The sequence below is a fragment of the Caretta caretta genome, chromosome 16 (genome assembly GCF_965140235.1).
Source record: "Caretta caretta isolate rCarCar2 chromosome 16, rCarCar1.hap1, whole genome shotgun sequence".
Classification (NCBI taxonomy): Eukaryota; Metazoa; Chordata; order Testudines; family Cheloniidae; genus Caretta; species Caretta caretta.
This window is the reverse complement of record NC_134221.1, coordinates 3,082,999-3,101,565: the sequence shown is the minus strand read 5'-3', so window position 1 is coordinate 3,101,565 and position 18,567 is coordinate 3,082,999. Positions and strand designations below refer to the sequence as shown.

Genomic DNA, 18,567 nt, shown 5'->3' with positions numbered 1-18,567 from the left:
TCCTTCTCCAGGAAAGGGATGGGGAGGGCAGACTAGTATTTGCTCCCACACAGGGATTTTCATCTGTCCCTCAGAGTATAGCTCTGCAGAGATTCACTCTTCCTCCTGCCAAGCCTGGAGATGACTTCTCCTGCCACCTGGCTTCAGCTCTGTTTCTTGTCAGTGCTCTCAGCCCTGCGAGCTGCTTCTCAAGTAGGGACACCTGGGGCAGGAGCGGGAGTGTGGACTCAACTGGAACTGCTGCAGAACTGCACAGAGCCCATCTCACCCCAGAGAGGGAGTGTTGGGGATGGTCCCAACTTGCTGGGCTAGCAGGTCCATTGAGGGCTGAGCTCTGGCTCAGAAAAGTGGGGAGAGGTGGGTGTGACGGGTTCGGTCACAGAGACCCCCTTGGGACTGTCACCTGATGTGCTGAGACTACCTCTGAGCCCATTTTTCCTGTCAGCTTGGGACTCCAGAACCCTGCCTTGTTGAGCCAGACACGCAAACCTGCTGCAACACAGACCCAGGTCAGGTCCATGCCCCCAAAGCTGCAGACTTTAAACAAAAACTGCTTAGCAGTTCACCTATCTCCAGACACCCAGTTCCCAATAGGATCCAAACCCCAAATAAATCCATTTTACTCTGTATAAAGCTTATACAGAGTAAACTCATAAATTGTCCACTCTCTATAACACTGATAGAGAGAAATGCACAGCTGTTTGCTCCCCCAGGTGTTAATCTGGGTTAATTAATAAACAAAAGTGATTTTATTAAGTATAAAAAGTAGGATTTAAGTGGTTCCAAGTAATAACAGAGAGAACAAAGTAAGTTACCAAGCAAAATAAAACAAAACACACAAGTCTAAGCCTAATACATTAAGAAACTGAATACAGGTAAATCTCACCCTCAGAGATGTTCCAATAAGCTTCTTTCACAGACTGGACTCCTTCCTCGTCTGGGCCCAGTCCTTTCCCTGGTACAATCCTTGTTAGTTCCCCTTGTAACTAGGGGAATTCTAATGTCTGCAGCCCCCTTTGTTCTCCTCCATCCCCTTCTATAGTTTGGCGCAAGGCAGGAATCCTTTGTATCTCTCTCTGGGTTCCCACCCCACCTTCTAAATGCAAAAGCACCAGGTTTAAGATGAATTCCAGTATCATGTGACTTGGTCACATGTCCTGCGAGATTTGCATAATTACAGTAGGACCTCAGAGTTGTGCTGCATATTTCTAGCTTCAGATCCAAGAATGATACATTCATACAAATAGGATGAGCACACCCAGTAGATCACAAGTTTTGTAATGATACCTTACAAGGGACCTTTTGCATAAAGCATGTTCCAGTTACATCATAGCCACACTCATTATCATATTTCCATAAAACATGTGGAGTGCAACGTCACAGTGGGGTCTGAACTAACTCATTCCAGACCCTAGAGCAGAAGTCCCCAAACTGTGGGGCATGCCCCCCCTAGGGGGGCATGGAGGAACATTCAGTGGGGGGGGGCATGCCATCCAGCTCCACTTCTGGCCCCATCCCCCGTTGCCAGCCTCAGCCCCAGGCCAAGGCTCCCTTACCCCATCTGTGACCCTGCTTCCAGCCCTGGGGAGTATGAGGTAAAAAGTTTGGGAACCACTGCCCTAGGGGAGCTGGGGGTGATGGACTGTGTTATTGCAGCCTGTGCGCTTGCTGGGGCGGGGCTGTGTCACAGATTTATGGGATCAGTGCTATGCTCCAGCTTTGGAACAGTCTCTAGGAGGAACCCCTGCAGTGTGCCAGACCTGCTGGGGTCTCACTCTTCCTCCAAAGTAAGCCACATGGCCTCCCCACCTCCTTAGACTGGACCTCTGAGCCATCAGCTCCCCTGCTGCATGGCGGGAGCTCTGTCCAGCAAGTCCACCTGAGACAGACTCGTGGCAGAGACTTGTATGCTCTGCAGGGATTAACGCACCTCCGCGAGCGTTTGCAGTAACACTCGGCACGTCTACACTGAAAATGCTACATTGGCACAGCTGCGCTGCTGTAGTGTTTTAATGAAGAGAGATTTCCCATTGGCTTAGTTAATCCACCTCCCCTAGAGGCAATAGCTTTGTCTCCAGGAGAAGTTCTCCTGCCAACATAGCGCTGGCTACACGGGGAGTTACGTTGGTGGTATTATGTCGCTCAGAGGATGGATTTTTCAGTTATACTGATATAGATCTGTAGTGTAGACCAGACCTCAAACAGCACTGTCAAATCAGTTGGGTTTATTAGTCAGCTGGAACACAGCATAGGAAGTCCTTAGGTTGGCAGAGAGAATTAAAGGTTAAAGCACAGACCATTCTGGTCAGCCCAGAGCCCAGCCAAGCTGTAGTCAACCCCACTGCTGAAGCTCTGTGTGTGTCCATCCAACTTCCTTGGTCAGTTCCCAGGTGAGAGCCCAGACTCCTTCCAGCAGCCAACTCTTATCCTCCACCTCACACCTCCCAGTCCTTTGTTCTCCAGCTGAGAGGGGGGAAATCTACCTCCCTACTAGGTGTCAGTCATGTTGATTGGATTTGCCATTGTCCTCGGGCCACTCATTTTTAATGACCCATCCCGGCTTAGGGCACGGCTACACTGAGGCCATGTCTACACTTACAAATTGTGCTGCTGTAAGATCACGCCAGTAGCCGCGGTATGCCGATGGGCGAGAGCTCTCCTGTCGACATCATAAAACCAGGTCAATGAGTGGCGGTCCTACTATGTTGTCAGGAGAGGCTTTCCCACCTATAGCGCTGTGCACACCAGTGCTTATGCCAGCAAAACTTACGTCTCTCGGGGGGATGCTTTTTTCACACCCCTGAACAACAGAAGTTTTGCCTACATAAGCGCTAGTGTAGACATGGCCTGAGAGTTTACAGCAGTGCAGCTGCGCCACTGTACGCTCTTTAATGTAGCTGCTCTCAATCTACGGGAGAAAACTTTCCTCTCGGCTTAACTACTCCAGCCCTGCAAGCAGCCGGAGCCTGTCGGCAAGAGAAGCTCTCGATCAACATAGCTCTGTCCACACCGGCGCGTCTGTCGGTGTAACTTATGTTGCTCTGTGGGGTGGTTTATTCACATCCCTGAGTGACATAAGTTTTGCCGACATAAGCTGTAGTATAGGCAGAGCCTCAGACAGCCAGGCAATATTCACGCCTACGTCTCTTAACCTGCCCTGAGAGCAAACTGCTCCCCACCCTCCTCAACTGGGCAGCCTTGCAAAATATGAAGGAAACTGATGCACACACAGGCTTCATAAAAATATTACAAAAATTCCCACTTTGTCACAGGCCGCCAGGCCTCACTGGAGGGCAGAGTTCTCTCTGGTGGGATTTCAGGGTGGCTAAGCAAGCCGCTGCCTCCTGGATTGGGAGAAGGATGGGATTCTACTAAGGTACCTCTTTCCCCCGGCTTTGCTCCGCCCCAGCAAGGGGGTCGCTACGGGCAGGTCGCCTGGTGCCTAGGCTCTCCTGGGAGGGAGGTGCTGGTTCCTGGGAGTTCTCTGAAGCCAGACTGCTGATTTACTGCCTGGTGTCTCCTTTGTGTTCCCAGAGACGCTGCGCTGTCCAAACCTGCATTCGGAGACCGACGATGTTACCAGCTTCCCCCAGGCGCCCGGGGCCTGGCCCTGCGAGCTGTGGTGAGTGAGCCTGCCCACAGGGGGCACCACCCATGGGCCCACAGCCCAGCTGCCCTAGGCAGTAGGTGTTGGTGTCACAGTAATGTCCTGCAGCAGAGTGAATCCCAGCATGGCTAGGTGCCAAGAGCTGCCCTCTCCTGCAGGCTGATCCGTGGGCTGAGTGTGGAGGTGGGTCTCCGCTCCCCTCCAAGACCTGACTTCTTTCCATGACAGGAATGGGCGTCACGGTGTGGCAGATCCTCGGGACCCCTGGCCTGTTGTACCTGCCCTGGGACAACCTGGGCAGCAGCAGGGCAAGCCTGTCCCACCGATTAGACCCCACCTCACCTGGAGGGTGGGCCCAGTCAGGGCCCAGGGAAGCATTCCCATGGTGCTGTGAGGTGGGAGCAGCCAGGTGTGGCTCTGGCCTGGAACAGTTGAGGATCTCCTGCAGCGACCTGCGGGACTGCTAACTCCTGGGGTTGTCCAGCTTAGCAATGCCAAGCAGCTGGGCCTCTCCTGGCTTCACTTGGCATGTGGACCTGAGGATTCAGCTCAGCAGAGGATGCTGTTGGTAGCTGTCACGTTGGCCTTATGCATGTTACTGCTGCTCTTTTTGTCACAACCACAATCTCCATGCACATCCGCCATTTTCGGGCAAACCCATCCTCTAGCAAAGAGCTGAGTAGGCTTCCCCGTCTCCTGCTCCAGCCCCTGCTTGCCCAGAGATCCTAGGGCCTGCAGAGGCCATGAGCCCAGCTCAGCCCCTCTGATCCAGCTTGCAATGGCTCACGTTTGTCAGTCACACAGAGCAGTGAGTGGGCTGAGCCAACACCAGCTCTGTGGGCAGGGGAGGGGGTGTTGTGTTTGGGTCTAACATGAAGGAGCCTCAGCCTCTGGCGGCTGGCCTGGGCAAGCGCACCGTTCCCCTCATGGTCTTCCTCCTTGAAACGCAGACCCGCTGTCATCCCTTTCATATCACACAGCCTAGGGGATCGTCTCCCTTCCTGTGTGGGAGTGGGGCTGACTGCAGGATGGCTCCTGCTGGCCTGCCCTTAGCTGTGCTCTGTTTGTTGCTGGTGCCATGCGGAGCACAAAGGGTGCTAGGAAGACCGGACTGTCCCCTGGAAGGGGCTCTCCCCTCCCACTGGGGCCAGGACCTGGGAGGCAGCCATCAGGCTGACTCGCTGGTCCCCCCACCCCCCAGTCCCTGTGCTGTTCTCACAGGCCCCCGCCCTGACCTGTTCTCTCCTTGCAGGACCGGGATGTGCGGGAGGGAGCAGACATGCTGATGGTGAAGCCGGGGATGCCCTACCTCGACCTTGTGAGAGATGTCAAGGCCAAAGTGAGCCCTGTTTGGCAGGGACTGTCTCTAGAGATGGGGCACAGAGTGGGTGGCTGTAGAGTGGGCATTGGGCTCGACCAAGAGACTAAAGCCAGAGGGGACAATCCCCTGGGCCTAGCAGAGGGCAGAAAAGGCCCTGAGCCGTGAGTGCAGCAGTGTACAAGCTGCAGCACAGTCCTAGACCCTGGAGCACCTTCCAATCGATTTACCCTAGGGGGAGGCTCCTCGGCACCGTGCTCCCCATGGGCATGTTGCTGTAGCTCCCACCAATAGAGTGAGTTGGGGGAGAGGGAGCATCTTGCTCTGGCTGGGATAATGGTTGGCTGCTTAGACCCCGGTGTTTTGTTAACGTGCCCATCTGGGATGGGAAGCCTTGCTGCTTGGAAGCTCTGCCCTGAATCCTCCCAGTTACTGGAGCTGTGTGTTTCTAACCCTAGCCATTCAAACACTGACAACCGGCCCGTGAAGTGGTGGCACCTGCCATCCCCCCGAAGATCCTGATCTCGTGGGTGGGGTTGCTAAGGGCACACTGCAGACACTGCTCCCTCTAACTCCCAAGGCCTTGAGAGTCGGTGGCTACAGAACAACCTGCCTTGAGCCCCTGCTTTGCTGCCAGCACTGCAGGACTCGGCAGGGCTGGGTCATGCAGCTTGGGGGTCAGGGTTGTCTCACTGACCTTCCTGCTGCTGTTTTCAGCATCCAGCCCACCCGCTGGCTGTTTACCACGTGTCGGGGGAGTTTGCCATGCTGTGGCACGGAGCACAGGCAGGGGCCTTTAGCCTAAAGGCTGCTGTCATGGAAGTGATGACCGGGTTCAGGCGAGCAGGTGAGTGAGGCTGGGCAGGGTCAGCGTTATGACTAGCAGGGCCCCAAGCTGCTGGAGGAACTGGGGTTCTGGATTCTCTTCCCCTCTGGGCCCCTGCGGTGGTGGGGCAGCCTGAACCCTGGGAGTCTCCCAAGACTATGGGACCATAGTCTTGGGGGAGGGATAGCTCAGTGGTTTGAGCATTGGCCTGCTAAACCCAGGGTTGTGAGTTCAATCCATAGTCTAGGGGGGAGGGATAGCTCAGTGGTTTGAGCATTGGCCTGCTAAACCCAGGGTTGTGAGTTCAATCCTTGAGGGGGCCATTTAGGGATCTGGGGCAAAAATTGAGGATTGGTCCTGGTTTGAGCAGAGGGTTGGACAAGATGATCTCCTGAGGTCCCTTCCAACTCTGATATTCTATGATTCTATGACCAGTCACAGTCATGACTGTGCTGGAGGCTGACCCTGGAATGCAGAGCCAGGCCCAGTGGAACTCCGAACTCCTCAATCCTTTAACAAAAGCCGATTTCTAAAGCACCGTAGCACTGCCCCACACGGCCTGTGCTTTTCCAGCCAGCTTGGTAGCAATCCAAGTAGAGTTCTCTCTGGCTTCTTAGGAGACACGAAGTGTGGTTATATAGGGGGCCTGAGAGCCCGGACTCCTGGGTTCTACTCCAGCTCGGCCACCTCCTGGGTGACCTGGCGAGTTGTTGCACCTCTTGGCTCCTCATCTAGCAAAGGGGTTTCTGCCTTCCCCAGGCTGCAGGGAGCCCACTGGATGAAAGGGGCTGTACAGGAATCTATTCACTGGGGCTTATTTCTGAATGTATCTTCCTGGGAGAAAACAGCCCAAGCTCAGCAGCCTTTTGCCTGATTCCTGATTTAGAGCCCAGGCTCCAGCTCCTTTAGCTGAGACACAACGAACCCAGCTCCAGTCCTGCTGTGACTCTGTGGAATCCCCCGTCCTCCCAGCTGCATTCCTGTGATCCGATCATGAGACCGGCTCCCCTCTTGGAGCTGGCTCCTATGGGAATTCCCCACTGGCTGGTGCTTGTTGTTAAGAAATATGTCAGAGCAGGTTTCCAAAACCCTCAGAGGAGATGGGCGAGTTCTTGACTGGAATGTTGGTCCATGGGTTGAGGTATACATTCAGAACTGTAAGCTCCCCACGGTGACGCGAGGCCATGGGAATTGTACCTCAGAATCATTGTTCTAGGCTGTCTGCAGGCTCAGGCATATCTCCCTGCTTTGTTCATCCCCAGGCATGGTTAGAAGGTTTTCTCAGCAGCAGTGGGGTGTAGGAACCCAGGGAGCTGAGATTCTGGAGAAGCTGAATGTCATGTGGGCCACACCCACAGTACTGGTGTCTGACCCAACCCTGCAGGCTGTATGTTGGAGTCCCTGGGGGCTGGCTGGTGGGAGGGAGAGATGCAGCTCCTTGGCATGGAGTGGGACTGTCTCCCTTTGTGGAGCATGGGAATGCTGGCCTGATACTGTGTCTAGCAACTCCTCACGCGTTCCTTGCTGCTGCATTCCAGGAGCTGATATCATCATTACCTACTATGTGCCCCAGCTCCTGAAGTGGCTGAAGGAGGAACAGGCGTGAAGTGCCTGAGTGAAGACAACACGCAGAAGGAAACCTGCGAGGACCGGAAAGGACTGAAATGCAAAATGAGGATTTTTATGGGGCCTTAGAGATACAAGGCTGAATCCAGCCCCAGCGTAAGCTGGTCCAGCATCACTGGCAGCAGGGGTGCTGCACCTGCCTACACTAAAGCTGACTTTAGCCCAAAGAAGGCAAAGGAAAGCAATTTTTTAAAAGTGTTATTTTAGAACTGGGCTTAATGCTGAGACCCTCCCCTGGCAGCAAAATGCCTTAGGACCAGAACTGATCTCCCCAGGGACCCACCTTGGAGAGGCACCTTCTTAACATGATTGTTTATTTTAATGTGTCGCTGTGTGACACCAGATGGGCAATTTTTGAGATTCTTTGAAAAGGAAGTGCCCATTCCTGACCGCTCCTCTATCCCAGTGTCCTTCTCAGTGTAGCCTGGGTGTTGGTAACACAGAGAAGGCTGATGTGGGGCAGTTCACCTGCACATTGGTCACAGGAGTGCTAGTTCATTGGGGGTGTCTCAAGTGTTCACTGCAGGTGTTCTCCCTGCAGTACACTAGTGAAATAATTCCTTTTCTGCAGCCCACAGCAGAGCTTTGCTCTCACCTGGTTGGGCTTTGTACGCCGAAACACTGTCTGGTTCACAACCATGGAAGCAGCAATGAATGGCCGGAGGCAGTGCTGGTCAGCCAGACCCTCCACTGACACTCTAACACGCTCCTCTTGTGAACACGCTGTTTCAGACTTTTTAATATGGAGAAATACCCCAAGATGCTTCAGAGCCCTTAGGGAGGAGGGGGTTCCCCTCCACACATGCTCGTGCCTTAAACCTGTTGTCATTGCGTGGAATAGGGAATGTTGACCTCGTTCTGAGCTGTGGCCCTGCTGTCTTGAGGGCAACAGGGCATGTGGGGCTAGGAAGTGACCTCAAGGGCCTCAGAAGTATAATGTTGCTAATGGGCCATTGCACGTTCTGTCTAACATTACTAGGGGTTCTCTTAGCCCTGAGCACCCAGAAGACCAGCTCCTAGCACTCACATTGGCTCTGTCAACTCGCAGTTCAGCTCTGGCCTTTGATTCCCTAAATGCTGTCACCTTATCCAGAAGTATTGTCAAAATAATCTTTCTCTAAAAACCAAGAGCACTAGAAATGTTTCCCTATTTTAAAAATTCCAATGAAAATAATTGTTTTAACCCACTGCTTGTTCCTGGGCCCTGTTTCAAACTCAGCCCTGCAGCAGGCAGAACCAGGCAGTGAAAGTCGCCCTACTGGCTCTGCTGTCCAGTGCACACTTTAAAATTACTTTACCCTAACTGTCCAATGTGGCGTTAGTAACACAGCTGAGTACTTTAATTTGTACCGTGGTTCTTCAGTTGGTCATACTATTATGAAGTCTAGATGTTTTAAATTAATTGCTAGAGCTACTCTGCTTTGTTAGTCTCTAGCAGCAGTGTCTGATATTCAATGCCTGGAGTGAGTTCAGCTGAAAATTAAAAAAACGAAGTCTACAACCAGGGCAACTGATGTTGTTGATAAGGAACAAGGTGGAGGGAACTCCACTGCAACTTCTTGAAGTGGCTAGCACTCTCCTCTGGGTAACAGAGGGATTTAGTTTTAATCTGCATTGCCATAATTTTTGGGATGGGGAAGAGCTGAAAATGTCCTGACTCTTCTGTAGAAGAAGCTGTACTAGTATGCGCAGATCTGTGATCTTCCCTGGAGGTACAGTCACACCAACGGGCATTCCCTGTTCCTCTGACTCATGGAGCAGGTCTGTCAGCCTCTCATCCTGTTATCTTGACAGGTTGTATCCTTTCCAAGAAAAGGACAAGCCCGTCCTCAGCTGAGTTTACAGACTACCAAGAAACAGGGTGTTGCTGACAGATTGGGTGTAGTTTACCTTACAAGCCTCTCTTCCCCTTGATGGTTTGCACAACTGAGCAACTAGAGGAAGACAAGGCCAACCCTCTCTGTAATGATAGGAAGGGGGGAAACTGGGGAAAGCAGAGCAGCGATGCCCTCTGGAGGGGAAGGGAACTTGTTCAAGGATAGAAAGTAGAGTCCTGGGAAAGAAGCTGCCATTCCTGTTTCAGAGTTGAGCGCTCCAGTGTTGCAAGGGTGAATTCACTGGTGTGGGTGAGATGCTCAGTTGCTATGGGGGAGCCCTACAGATTGGTCACTTAGGGGATTACACTTTCTAAGGGATTATGGTAGTCTGCTACTTTCACTGCTGCAGGCCAACCTGCCCAGTGCCCCACAGCTTGTCTGGGTGTGTGAGGGGGAGAGAGCTCTACCTTATGGCTTGGGGGGTGGGGAGACTGTATGCTGGGGTTTGTGGGATTAATTCATATTTAGACCTGATAGAATCCTGTGAATTTTAGGGGTCTGTTCTGATCATGTTTAGCAGAAGGGGTGGGGGGCGTATACAACGCCATGGAATCACCATGTCTGAGAAAAATAAATGCCACTAAAAAGCTGGAAGAGATGGGTTTGAAATACTGCTACAGCTGTAGTGGCTGGAGGAGAGCTAACTTGGCAATGGGAGACTAATCCATTGGTATGAGAGCCGATAACACAAAGTTACAGGTACTTTTGTGTAACAAAGGGAGGTTAAAGGTTAACGCTGTAGTGCTGGAGGTGACCGATGAGACTGTCTGGACCGGCAGCCCTCTCAACAGCTCACTGCTTGCTGAGTGTTTTGCCTTAATATATCATACACATTGTAAGGAGCGTGGTCACTTTAGATAAGCTATTACCAGCAGGAGAGTGGGGTGGGGGGAGAGAAAACCTTTTGTAGTTGATAAACACCCATTTTTTCATGGTCTGTGTGTATAAAAAGTTCTTCTGTATTTTCCACAGTATGCATCCGATGAAGTGAGCTGTAGCTCACGAAAGCTTATGCTCAGATAAATTGGTTAGTCTTTAAGGTGCCACAAGTACTCCTTTTCTTTTTGCCTTAATAGAGAGTTAGACCCATCAGCGGAGTAAGTGTATATCAATCCATGGGGAAGAGGGGGTGTTGGCAGCAGGGGGGAGTGGGGTTGTACCCTACAGCTGGTGGGAGGTCAGAATGGAGGGGGGCTGCACCTCACAGCTGGTGGGGATCAGGGTGGGGGGGCTGTACCCCATGGCCGATGGGGGGCTGCACCCCACGCTGGTGGGGATCAGGGTGGGGGGGCTGCACCCCATGGCTGATGGGGGTGGGGGGCTGCACCCCATGCTGGTGGGGGGCTGCACCCCATGGCCGATGGGGGTGGGGGGCTGCACCCCACTCTGGTGGGGATCAGGGTGGGGGGGCTGCACCCCATGGCCGAGAGGGTGGGGGGGCTGCACCCCACGCTGGTGGGGATCAGGGTGGGGGGGGCTGCACCCCATGGCCGATGGGGGTGGGGGGCTGCACCTCACAGCTGGTGGGGATCAGGGTGGGGGGGCTGCACCCCATGGCCGATGGGGGTGGGGGGGCTGCACCCCACGCTGGTGGGGATCAGGGTGGGGGGGTGCACCCCATGGCCGATGGGGGTGGGGGGCTGCACCCCACGCTGGTGGGGATCAGGGTGGGGGGGTGCACCCCATGGCCGAGGGGGGTGGGGGGGCTGCACCCCACGCTGGTGGGGGGCTGTACCCCATGGCCGATGGGGGTGGGGGGCTGCACCCCACGCTGGTGGGGGGGCTGTACCCCATGGCCGATGGGGGTGGGGGGCTGCACCCCACGCTGGTGGGGATCAGGGTGGGGGGCTGCACCCCACGGCCGAGGGGGGTGGGGGGCTGCACCCCACGCTGGTGGGGATCAGGGTGGGGGGCTGCACCCCATGGCCGATGGGGGTGGGGGGCTGCACCCCACGCTGGTGGGGATCAGGGTGGGGGGGTGCACCCCATGGCCGAGGGGGGTGGGGGGGCTGCACCCCACGCTGGTGGGGGGCTGCACCCCACGGCCGAGGGGGGTGGGGGCTGCACCCCACGGCCGAGGGGGGTGGGGGGCTGCACCCCACGCTGGTGGGGATCAGGGTGGGGGGCTGCACCCCATGGCCGAAGGGGGTGGGGCGGCGGGCCGAGCTGTTCGCCGCTCCCGGCGGGTCTCAGCGCCGCGCCGCACGGTAAGTCGCGGGCGGGGGCGGCCTGGCTGCGGCCGGCGACTCCTCCGGAGCGATCCGGGCACGGAGCCGCGTCCTGTGGCGGGGCTCGGGCCGCCCCTCCCGCGGCCCCCGCTCGCCTGGCCGCGTGGATCCCTGCTCCGGCCAGGCCCAGCGGCTGCCCCCGGCTCCCCGCAGGGCGCTGCGCAGCCGGGCTCGGCCCTGTCCCCGGCGCCGGGGCGCGGCGGGCCCGGTTCTGGGCAGGGGCCCGGGCCGCGCTGTGCGCCGGCAGCCCGGAGCCCCCCGGACGGCGGCGCGGAGCGAGGCCTGGCCCCGGGAACCGGGGGAGTTTTAAAAAGGGGGAAATACGTGGGCCCGGCGCCCCGACAGATCTAAACCGGGTCAGGAGCGGACGCGCCAGGGCCCGGGCCCGCGGAGGGCGGTTCGGTGCCCTCGGACGGGGCCTGGGAGACGGGGCCGCTGCCCACAAACTGCCCGCTGCCAGCCGGCCCGCGCCTCTCGCTGCAGGGGCGAAGGGCCCTTCCTTTTCGGATTTGATTTGATTTTACTGGGAATTTATCAGTGTTTATTACCACAACGACAAGAACGGGTGAAAATCAGGGCAAAAAACTATTAATACTAATTGGGGGTAAATATCAGGGTTTATTTTGGTGGACGGAAATAGGGGGGGGGAAGTATTCACTAGATTAATGCTTTGAATTCGCTTCATCAGTGTGGTTTGCGGCAGAAACTGAAACAGAAACCAAAACAGGCCACCTCTGAGTTTAAGAAAACAATATGTCTCTAATCCCCAAATAAAACTTTTAATTTGAATGAACAGTTTACTGTTGTAGACTTAGAATGATTAGCCTATAAATAGCTTGCTATAAATAATAGCTATAAATATGGCTTGCATATTTATACCTGCCTCTGGCAATTTCCACCACATGCATCCTACGAAGTGGGGATTCACCCACGAAAACTCATGCTCCGATGCGTCTGTTAGTCCATAAAGTGCCACGGGACTCTTTGCCGCTTTTACAGATCCAGGCTAACAGGGCTCCCCCTCTGATACTTAGCCTATCAGTAGTTACATTTAATAAGTGGGCCTCACCATTTGCAGCACACACTCAAGGTCATCCTTTTCTCCTGGTTTTTTGTTTTTTTTTAAACTTTCAAATGCTACCTTGGGTTCTGAAATGTATTGTGATACAGATTTTTGCTTTCTTCCCATTTTAGTGTGTCAAATCTTTAAACCATTATCTGCTAACACTTCAGAATTACTTTACCCTAACTGTCCAATGTGGCGTTAGTAACATAGCTGAGTACTTTAATTTGTACCGTGGTTCTTAAGTTGCTCATACTATTTCGAAGTTTTGAAATGTGTATGTGGTCACTGTGAGACTCATTAGTACGTTTAAATGCACATGCACTTCAGTTTGCGTGCATGCCTGTTGGTTTATTGTGTGTATCTCTAGTCCAGGGGTGGCCAACCTGGGGCTCCGGAGCCCCATGCGGCTCTTCAGAAGCTAATATGCGGCTCCTTGTCTAGGCACCGACTCCGGGGCTGGATCTACAGGCACCAACTTTCCAATGTGCCAGGGGGTGCTCACTGCTCAACCCCTGGCTCTGCCACAGGCCCTGCCCCCAACTCCACCCCTTCCCGCCCCCTCCCCTGAGTCTGTCGTGCCCTCACTCCTCCCCCAGCCTTCTGCATGCCACGAAACAGCTGATCAGGAGGTGCAGGGAGGGAGGAAGAGGTGCTGATTGGCAGGGCTGCTGGTGGGCAGGAGGCGCTGGGTGGGGAAGCTCATGGAGGGCTGCAGATGCATTACTGTGGCTCTTTGGAAATGTATGTTAGTAAATTCTGGCTCCTTCTCAGGCTCAGGTTGGCCACCCCTGCTCTAGACTAATACATAGCCTTACTTCAACAGGCAGCTTTGCATATACAGACTAATGTATGATCATAATACATAGATCTCATGCAATGTATTGTATTTTCCTAATAATATCAGTTATTTTTTATATATTTGAATGTTACAAAAGTAGGGTGAAAATCAGAAAAAAATGAATATTTTTTGTAGAACCCAGGAATTTGTCAGTAAAAATCAGTTTAAACTGAAAACAAAGGGGTTTAAGTATTCATAAAGAACCCAAGGATCTCACAAAACGGGGGGACTGGGCAACAAAATAATAGATGAAAGTCAATGTTGATAAATGCAAATTAATGCACATTGCAAAATATAATCCCAACTATACATATAAAATGATGGGGTCAAAAATAGCTGTTACTACTCAAGAAAGAGATCTTGGAGTCATTGTGGATAGTTCTCTGAAAACATCCACTCAATGTGCAGCGGCAGGCAAAAATGCGAACAGAATGTTGTGAATCATTAAGAAAGGGATAGATAATAGACAGAAAATATCATGTTGCCTCTATATAAATCCATGGTACGCCCACATCTTGAATACTGCGTGCAGATGTGGTTGCCCCATCTCAAAAAAGATCTATTAGAATTGGAAAGGGTTCAGAAAAGGGCAACATAAATTATTAAGAGCATGGAAGAGCTTCCATATGAGGAGAGATAAATAAAACTGGGACTTTTCATCTGGGAAAAGAGGCAATTAAGGGGGGATATGATAGAGGTCTACAAAAATCATGAATGATGTGGAGAAAATAAATAAGGAAATGTTATTTATTCCTTCTCATAAGACAAGAACTAGGAGTCACCAAATGGTATTAATAGGCATCAGGGTTCAAACAAACAAAAGGCAGTATTTCTTCACACAACACACAGTCAACCTGTGGAACTCCTTGCCCGAGGATGTTGTGAAGGCCATGACTATAACAAGTTTCAAAAAAGAACTCGATGCATTCATGGAGGATAGCTCCATCAATGGCTATTAGCCAGGATGGGCAGGGATGGTGTCCCGAGCCTCTGTTTGCCAGAAGCTGGGAATGAGCAACGGGATGGATCACTTGATGATTCCCTGTTCTGTTCATTCCCTCTGGGGCACCTGGCACTGCCCACTGTCGGAAGACAGGATACTGGGCTAGATAGACCTTGGTCTGACCCTGTATGGCTGTTTTTTGACACAGCCATAGGTGCTGGAACCAGAGGTACTGGGGCTCGAAGGGGTTTCCAGGGTTTCCAGTTTGGTTCAATGGCTCTCAGCACCGCCATTGTACAAAGTGTTCCAGCACCTCTGGACACAGTGCTTAGGCACTAGCCTCAGGAGAGAGACCAGAACTGAACTCCCACTGTGAGGCATATTAAATAGGGCAGCATGATGGAAGTTTTCACTGCTGCTGCCTTTGCATGTACCTGCCTCATGCCAAGAGGACTTCATCAGCGTTGTCAGTGCATCCTCCTCCTCTGAGACCGCTCACTTATTCAGCAGAAGAAAATGGATCCTTACCCCAAGTGTATGTTACTCTGCCCTTAAATTGTAGACAGGCTTCAGTGCAGAGATTGCAAGACTCTCTCCATGACAGCTGCTGTGTGGGTGTGCATTTTGTCTGAGGCTGAGAGAATTCCTAGCCACTAACTCTGATTTCAGTTTCCTGCTAAACTGGTCTGGCTGTTTCTTCCAGAATATTATTTTGGTGCTGCATAATCCTGCCACCTCACATACAAGCTAATTGCACAAAAGTTCATGTCATTATAGAGAAACCCATTGTTTTATGATATCATTCTGTTATACTGCAAAATTACAAACTTTGCTTCTAGGGGTATTCTGTGCCACTGTGCACGTGCAGAATTTATGTCCCTCACAGATTTCTTTGTTTCCCCATGGAAAAATGAATTCTGAGGGGGAAGCAAAGGAAAGCCGCAAGAGTGACCACGCGCCCCTCCCCGGCAGCACAGGAACCTTAGTTTGGGTGACCGGAGCCGCCAGTGGAGGGGCTGGTCATGCGTGCAAGACAGAGAGACTCTGACCTTCTCACTAGCTATTGCAGCCCACCCAGCGAGGAAGGGCAGGGCTTCAAGGTATTTCTGAGGAGGTAGGCATGGGGCAGGCACTGTCCCCTCAGGCAGAGAAGAATGTAGCAGCCTGCCTGCTTAGTGAATTGTTCCCATTGCCGTTAGTGAATTCCCCCAGGAGTATTAAACAGGTTTAAAAGTTTTAAGGCTCCTTTACGTGGCCAGAGTGCTGTAAAGGACAGTATGGCTTATAAATGCATATGGTGATTTAGTGATTAAAACTGGTCTAAATTTTTGGACTGAAAAATTTTCCAATCACAATGTGCTCCATGAACTGTTTGCTACTGACCTTTCTGGAGATGGTCAGTAGCCAATATAAGTTGTGACTTTGAGTCCCCAGACCTCACTTGCTCTTCAGTTGCCTATGGCGTAACACTGAGCATATGGCTGCATATATTTGTTGACTAATAACTAGAAGTAAAGGGTCAATACTAGCTACATTACTATTAGACAGTGGGGGGTTGGGGATTTTCTCCAATGCTCCCCACTCCCATTCTCCATCTATTGTATTATAGTTTAAATAAATTATCAAAATAATTGAAACTGGCATGATTATATTGCAGATTATATGCAGAATTTTAAAATATTGTGTGCAGAATTTTTAAATTTTGGTGAAGACATTTTTTTTTTTGCACAGAATTCCCCCAGGAGTAAAACTGAATTGTAACCTATTTAAGAGCAGAGAGTTCTAATGCATTACAGAAGGCTGGTAGTTTTAAATCGGTTATCTTGCTCCCCATTTATTTCTCTTGCTTTAATTTCTCTACCCAGTGTCTGTGGATGCTGGTCAGCCTTGTCATTTCATGTTAAGAAATACAAATTCAAGTCAAATACAGATGGTCCAAGATCAGCTGTTTGAGTTTCTGCTGCAAACAGAGAGGTGCAAAGTCCTGCATTCTAGGATCTACAGGGTCTTCACTGACAAACTGTACCTAACGTCGTAATGTAAAGACATAAATCACTTTAGACGTGAGTCTTAGTGTTTGTACAGGTTCTGAGTGACTGAAGTCCTGGTGCCGGTACTGACTTAACTGCAGTGGCAGTGAGGGCCTCTCCGTATCCGCTGCACAGCGCCTGAGAGGGGAGGTCAGTCTCCACGGACATGGGGCTGAGCCTGTGAGCAGGGGGCCAGTCCGTGCTAGTGGTGGGGATGTGACGTGGATACAAATCTGTCAGGAACTGGCCTGAGACCCAGCAATTCACTTCAAACAAGCTACAGAACAGCCCTCAGATAGAAACCACTTTCATTCACTGCAGGCCCGGGAGGAATTTGAACCCATGAGCCCTGGGCGCGGTGAAGCTATCCCAGGTTGAAACGCTCCAGTGCCATTATCAATCACTTGAGTCACTCGCTGCCCCATGCTGAGCATTCCTTCGGCCTATAAGAGGGTTGGGTCTGTGGCTTGTCTGATCCTTATCCTTTTATTTGGTGTTCTAGGTTCTCTTTGCTCCTCAGCCTCAGTGAAGCAATGCTTCGGCTCCGGCTGTTAACATGGGACGTGAAGGACACGCTGCTCCGGCTCCGGCACCCAGTAGGAGAGAATTACTCTGCTGCGGCCCAAGTTCACAAAGTCCATGTGCAGCCTGAGGCTCTCAATAAGTCTTTCCATCAGGCATACAAAGCCCAGAGTAAGCACTTCCCCAACTATGGCCTGAGCCAGGGGCTAAGCTCCAAGCAGTGGTGGGTGGATGTTGTCAAACAGACCTTCAGACTCGCTGGTGTCCATGAAGACAGGCTTCTCACCACCATTTCGGAAAGCCTCTATCAGGAGTTCTGCAGTGCACAGAACTGGGAGTTGTTACCAGGTGCCAGGGAGACTCTGAGGCAGTGCCATCAGCTGGGCATCCGTATGGCTGTAATCTCCAACTTTGACAAGAGGCTGGAGAAGATTCTGTCTCACTGCAACCTCAGGCACCATTTTGAATTTGTCTTGACCTCGGAGGAGGCTGGCTTTGCCAAGCCAGACCAGCGGATCTTTCAGAAGGCGCTGCACATCTCTGGGGTAGCTCCCCAGCAGGCGGCTCACGTGGGGGACAATTATGTGAAGGATTATAGGGCAGCCAGAGATGTGGGCATGCATAGCTTCCTGCTCACGAGGGCTGGGCGTGCAAACCCTTGGGAGCTAGAGGTACCCAAGCAGCACATCCTGCCTTCACTTACCCACTTGCTGTCTGTTATCGAGAAGGGTTAAGGGTGAATCCCTCGCCTCTCTGCAGAGATCGCCAGGGACAAAGCAGATTCCTTACACCATGTCACTAAAAAGAAGGATCAGTTCTGCTGCAGGGGTGAGGAGGAGAGGGGAGAAGATTTGGTTCTCCACCAGGGAATCAGGTTCTAAAGGGTATCTGCATATCCTATAGAGAGGGGGCAAAAGCAAACCCCTCTGAACTCAGTGAGAAGTACTTGCTAGCACCATCCACAACCACGCATTAGTCATCCAATATAATAAACTGCTACAGATACTCAGCACTTCTCTTCCCCTTTCTTTCATAGCTCTCAAAGCTTCTAACAGAGTGGAGGGGATTAGTGCCATTATTGTCATTTTACAGGGGGGAACCAAGGGATGATGGCTAAGATCACCCTGCACGTCAGAGTGGAGACCAGAACTTAGAATCATAGAATCTCAGGGTTGGAAGGGACCTCAGGAGGTCATCTAGTCCTACCCCCTGCTCAAAGCAGGACCAATCCCCAATTTTTGCCCCAGATCCCTAAATGGCCCCCTCAAGGATTGAACTCACAACCCTGGGTTTAGCAGGCCAATGCTCAAACCAATGAGCTATCCCTCCCCCCTAAGCTATCCCTCCCTCACTCTGCATCTCCAGAGTGTCCACCTCGTCCCCTGTCCATTGCAGCTCTAAGCCCAGGCATTAATCCCTCATCATGCGAGGAAAGACAGCATTTCTTGCACACTTGAATGAACAAAGGCAGAAGCAGAAATCCCTTCTCTGGGCCAGGTTCATTCCCTGCATTGGTACAACTGGCTGGCCTAACTCCCTGCCAGCCTGGGCCAGCTGCACCACATGGTTCTGCTGGCGAGGAACACTGGTGGTGTGCTGACTTCAGTGGATCCCCTTGACCTGACAATAGCCTTTTCCCAGACAGCACCACCCCCTTCTTGGGTTGCTCTTGCTCTGGCCTGTAAG

General features: G+C 52.3%; 2 protein-coding genes across 4 annotated transcripts in view; both read left to right on the top strand.

The window, feature by feature from the left end:
- Positions 1–10,293, top strand: part of ALAD (aminolevulinate dehydratase) — a 29,392-nt gene extending 19,099 nt beyond the window's left edge. Inside the window, exons 9-12 of the mRNA XM_048822876.2 lie at positions 3,535–3,622; positions 4,860–4,946; positions 5,643–5,772; positions 7,290–10,293. Of these exons, the coding sequence (XP_048678833.1) occupies positions 3,535–3,622; positions 4,860–4,946; positions 5,643–5,772; positions 7,290–7,357 (373 nt within the window). The 3' untranslated portion in view covers positions 7,358–10,293. The remainder of the gene's footprint in view (positions 1–3,534; positions 3,623–4,859; positions 4,947–5,642; positions 5,773–7,289) is intronic.
- Positions 10,273–17,893, top strand: HDHD3 (haloacid dehalogenase like hydrolase domain containing 3). 3 transcript variants are annotated; one of them, XM_048822879.2, is made up of 2 exons: positions 10,273–10,351; positions 16,862–17,893. In XM_048822879.2, the coding sequence occupies exon 2, from the start codon at positions 16,893–16,895 to the stop codon at positions 17,613–17,615; it is 723 nt and encodes a 240-aa protein (XP_048678836.1). In that variant the 5' UTR covers positions 10,273–10,351; positions 16,862–16,892; the 3' UTR covers positions 17,616–17,893. The 3 variants fall into 3 exon arrangements, with proteins under 3 accessions (XP_048678836.1, XP_048678834.1, XP_048678835.1); XM_048822877.2 differs by lacking the exon at positions 10,273–10,351 and adding an exon at positions 11,384–11,461; XM_048822878.2 differs by lacking the exon at positions 10,273–10,351 and adding an exon at positions 11,475–12,086.
- Positions 17,894–18,567: the final 674 nt, after the last annotated feature.

Bases quoted from the DNA above. Each gene is read 5' to 3' on its own strand.
- HDHD3 (XM_048822879.2), top strand. From the start codon at position 16,893: ATGCTTCGGCTCCGGCTGTTAACATGGGACGTGAAGGACACGCTGCTC.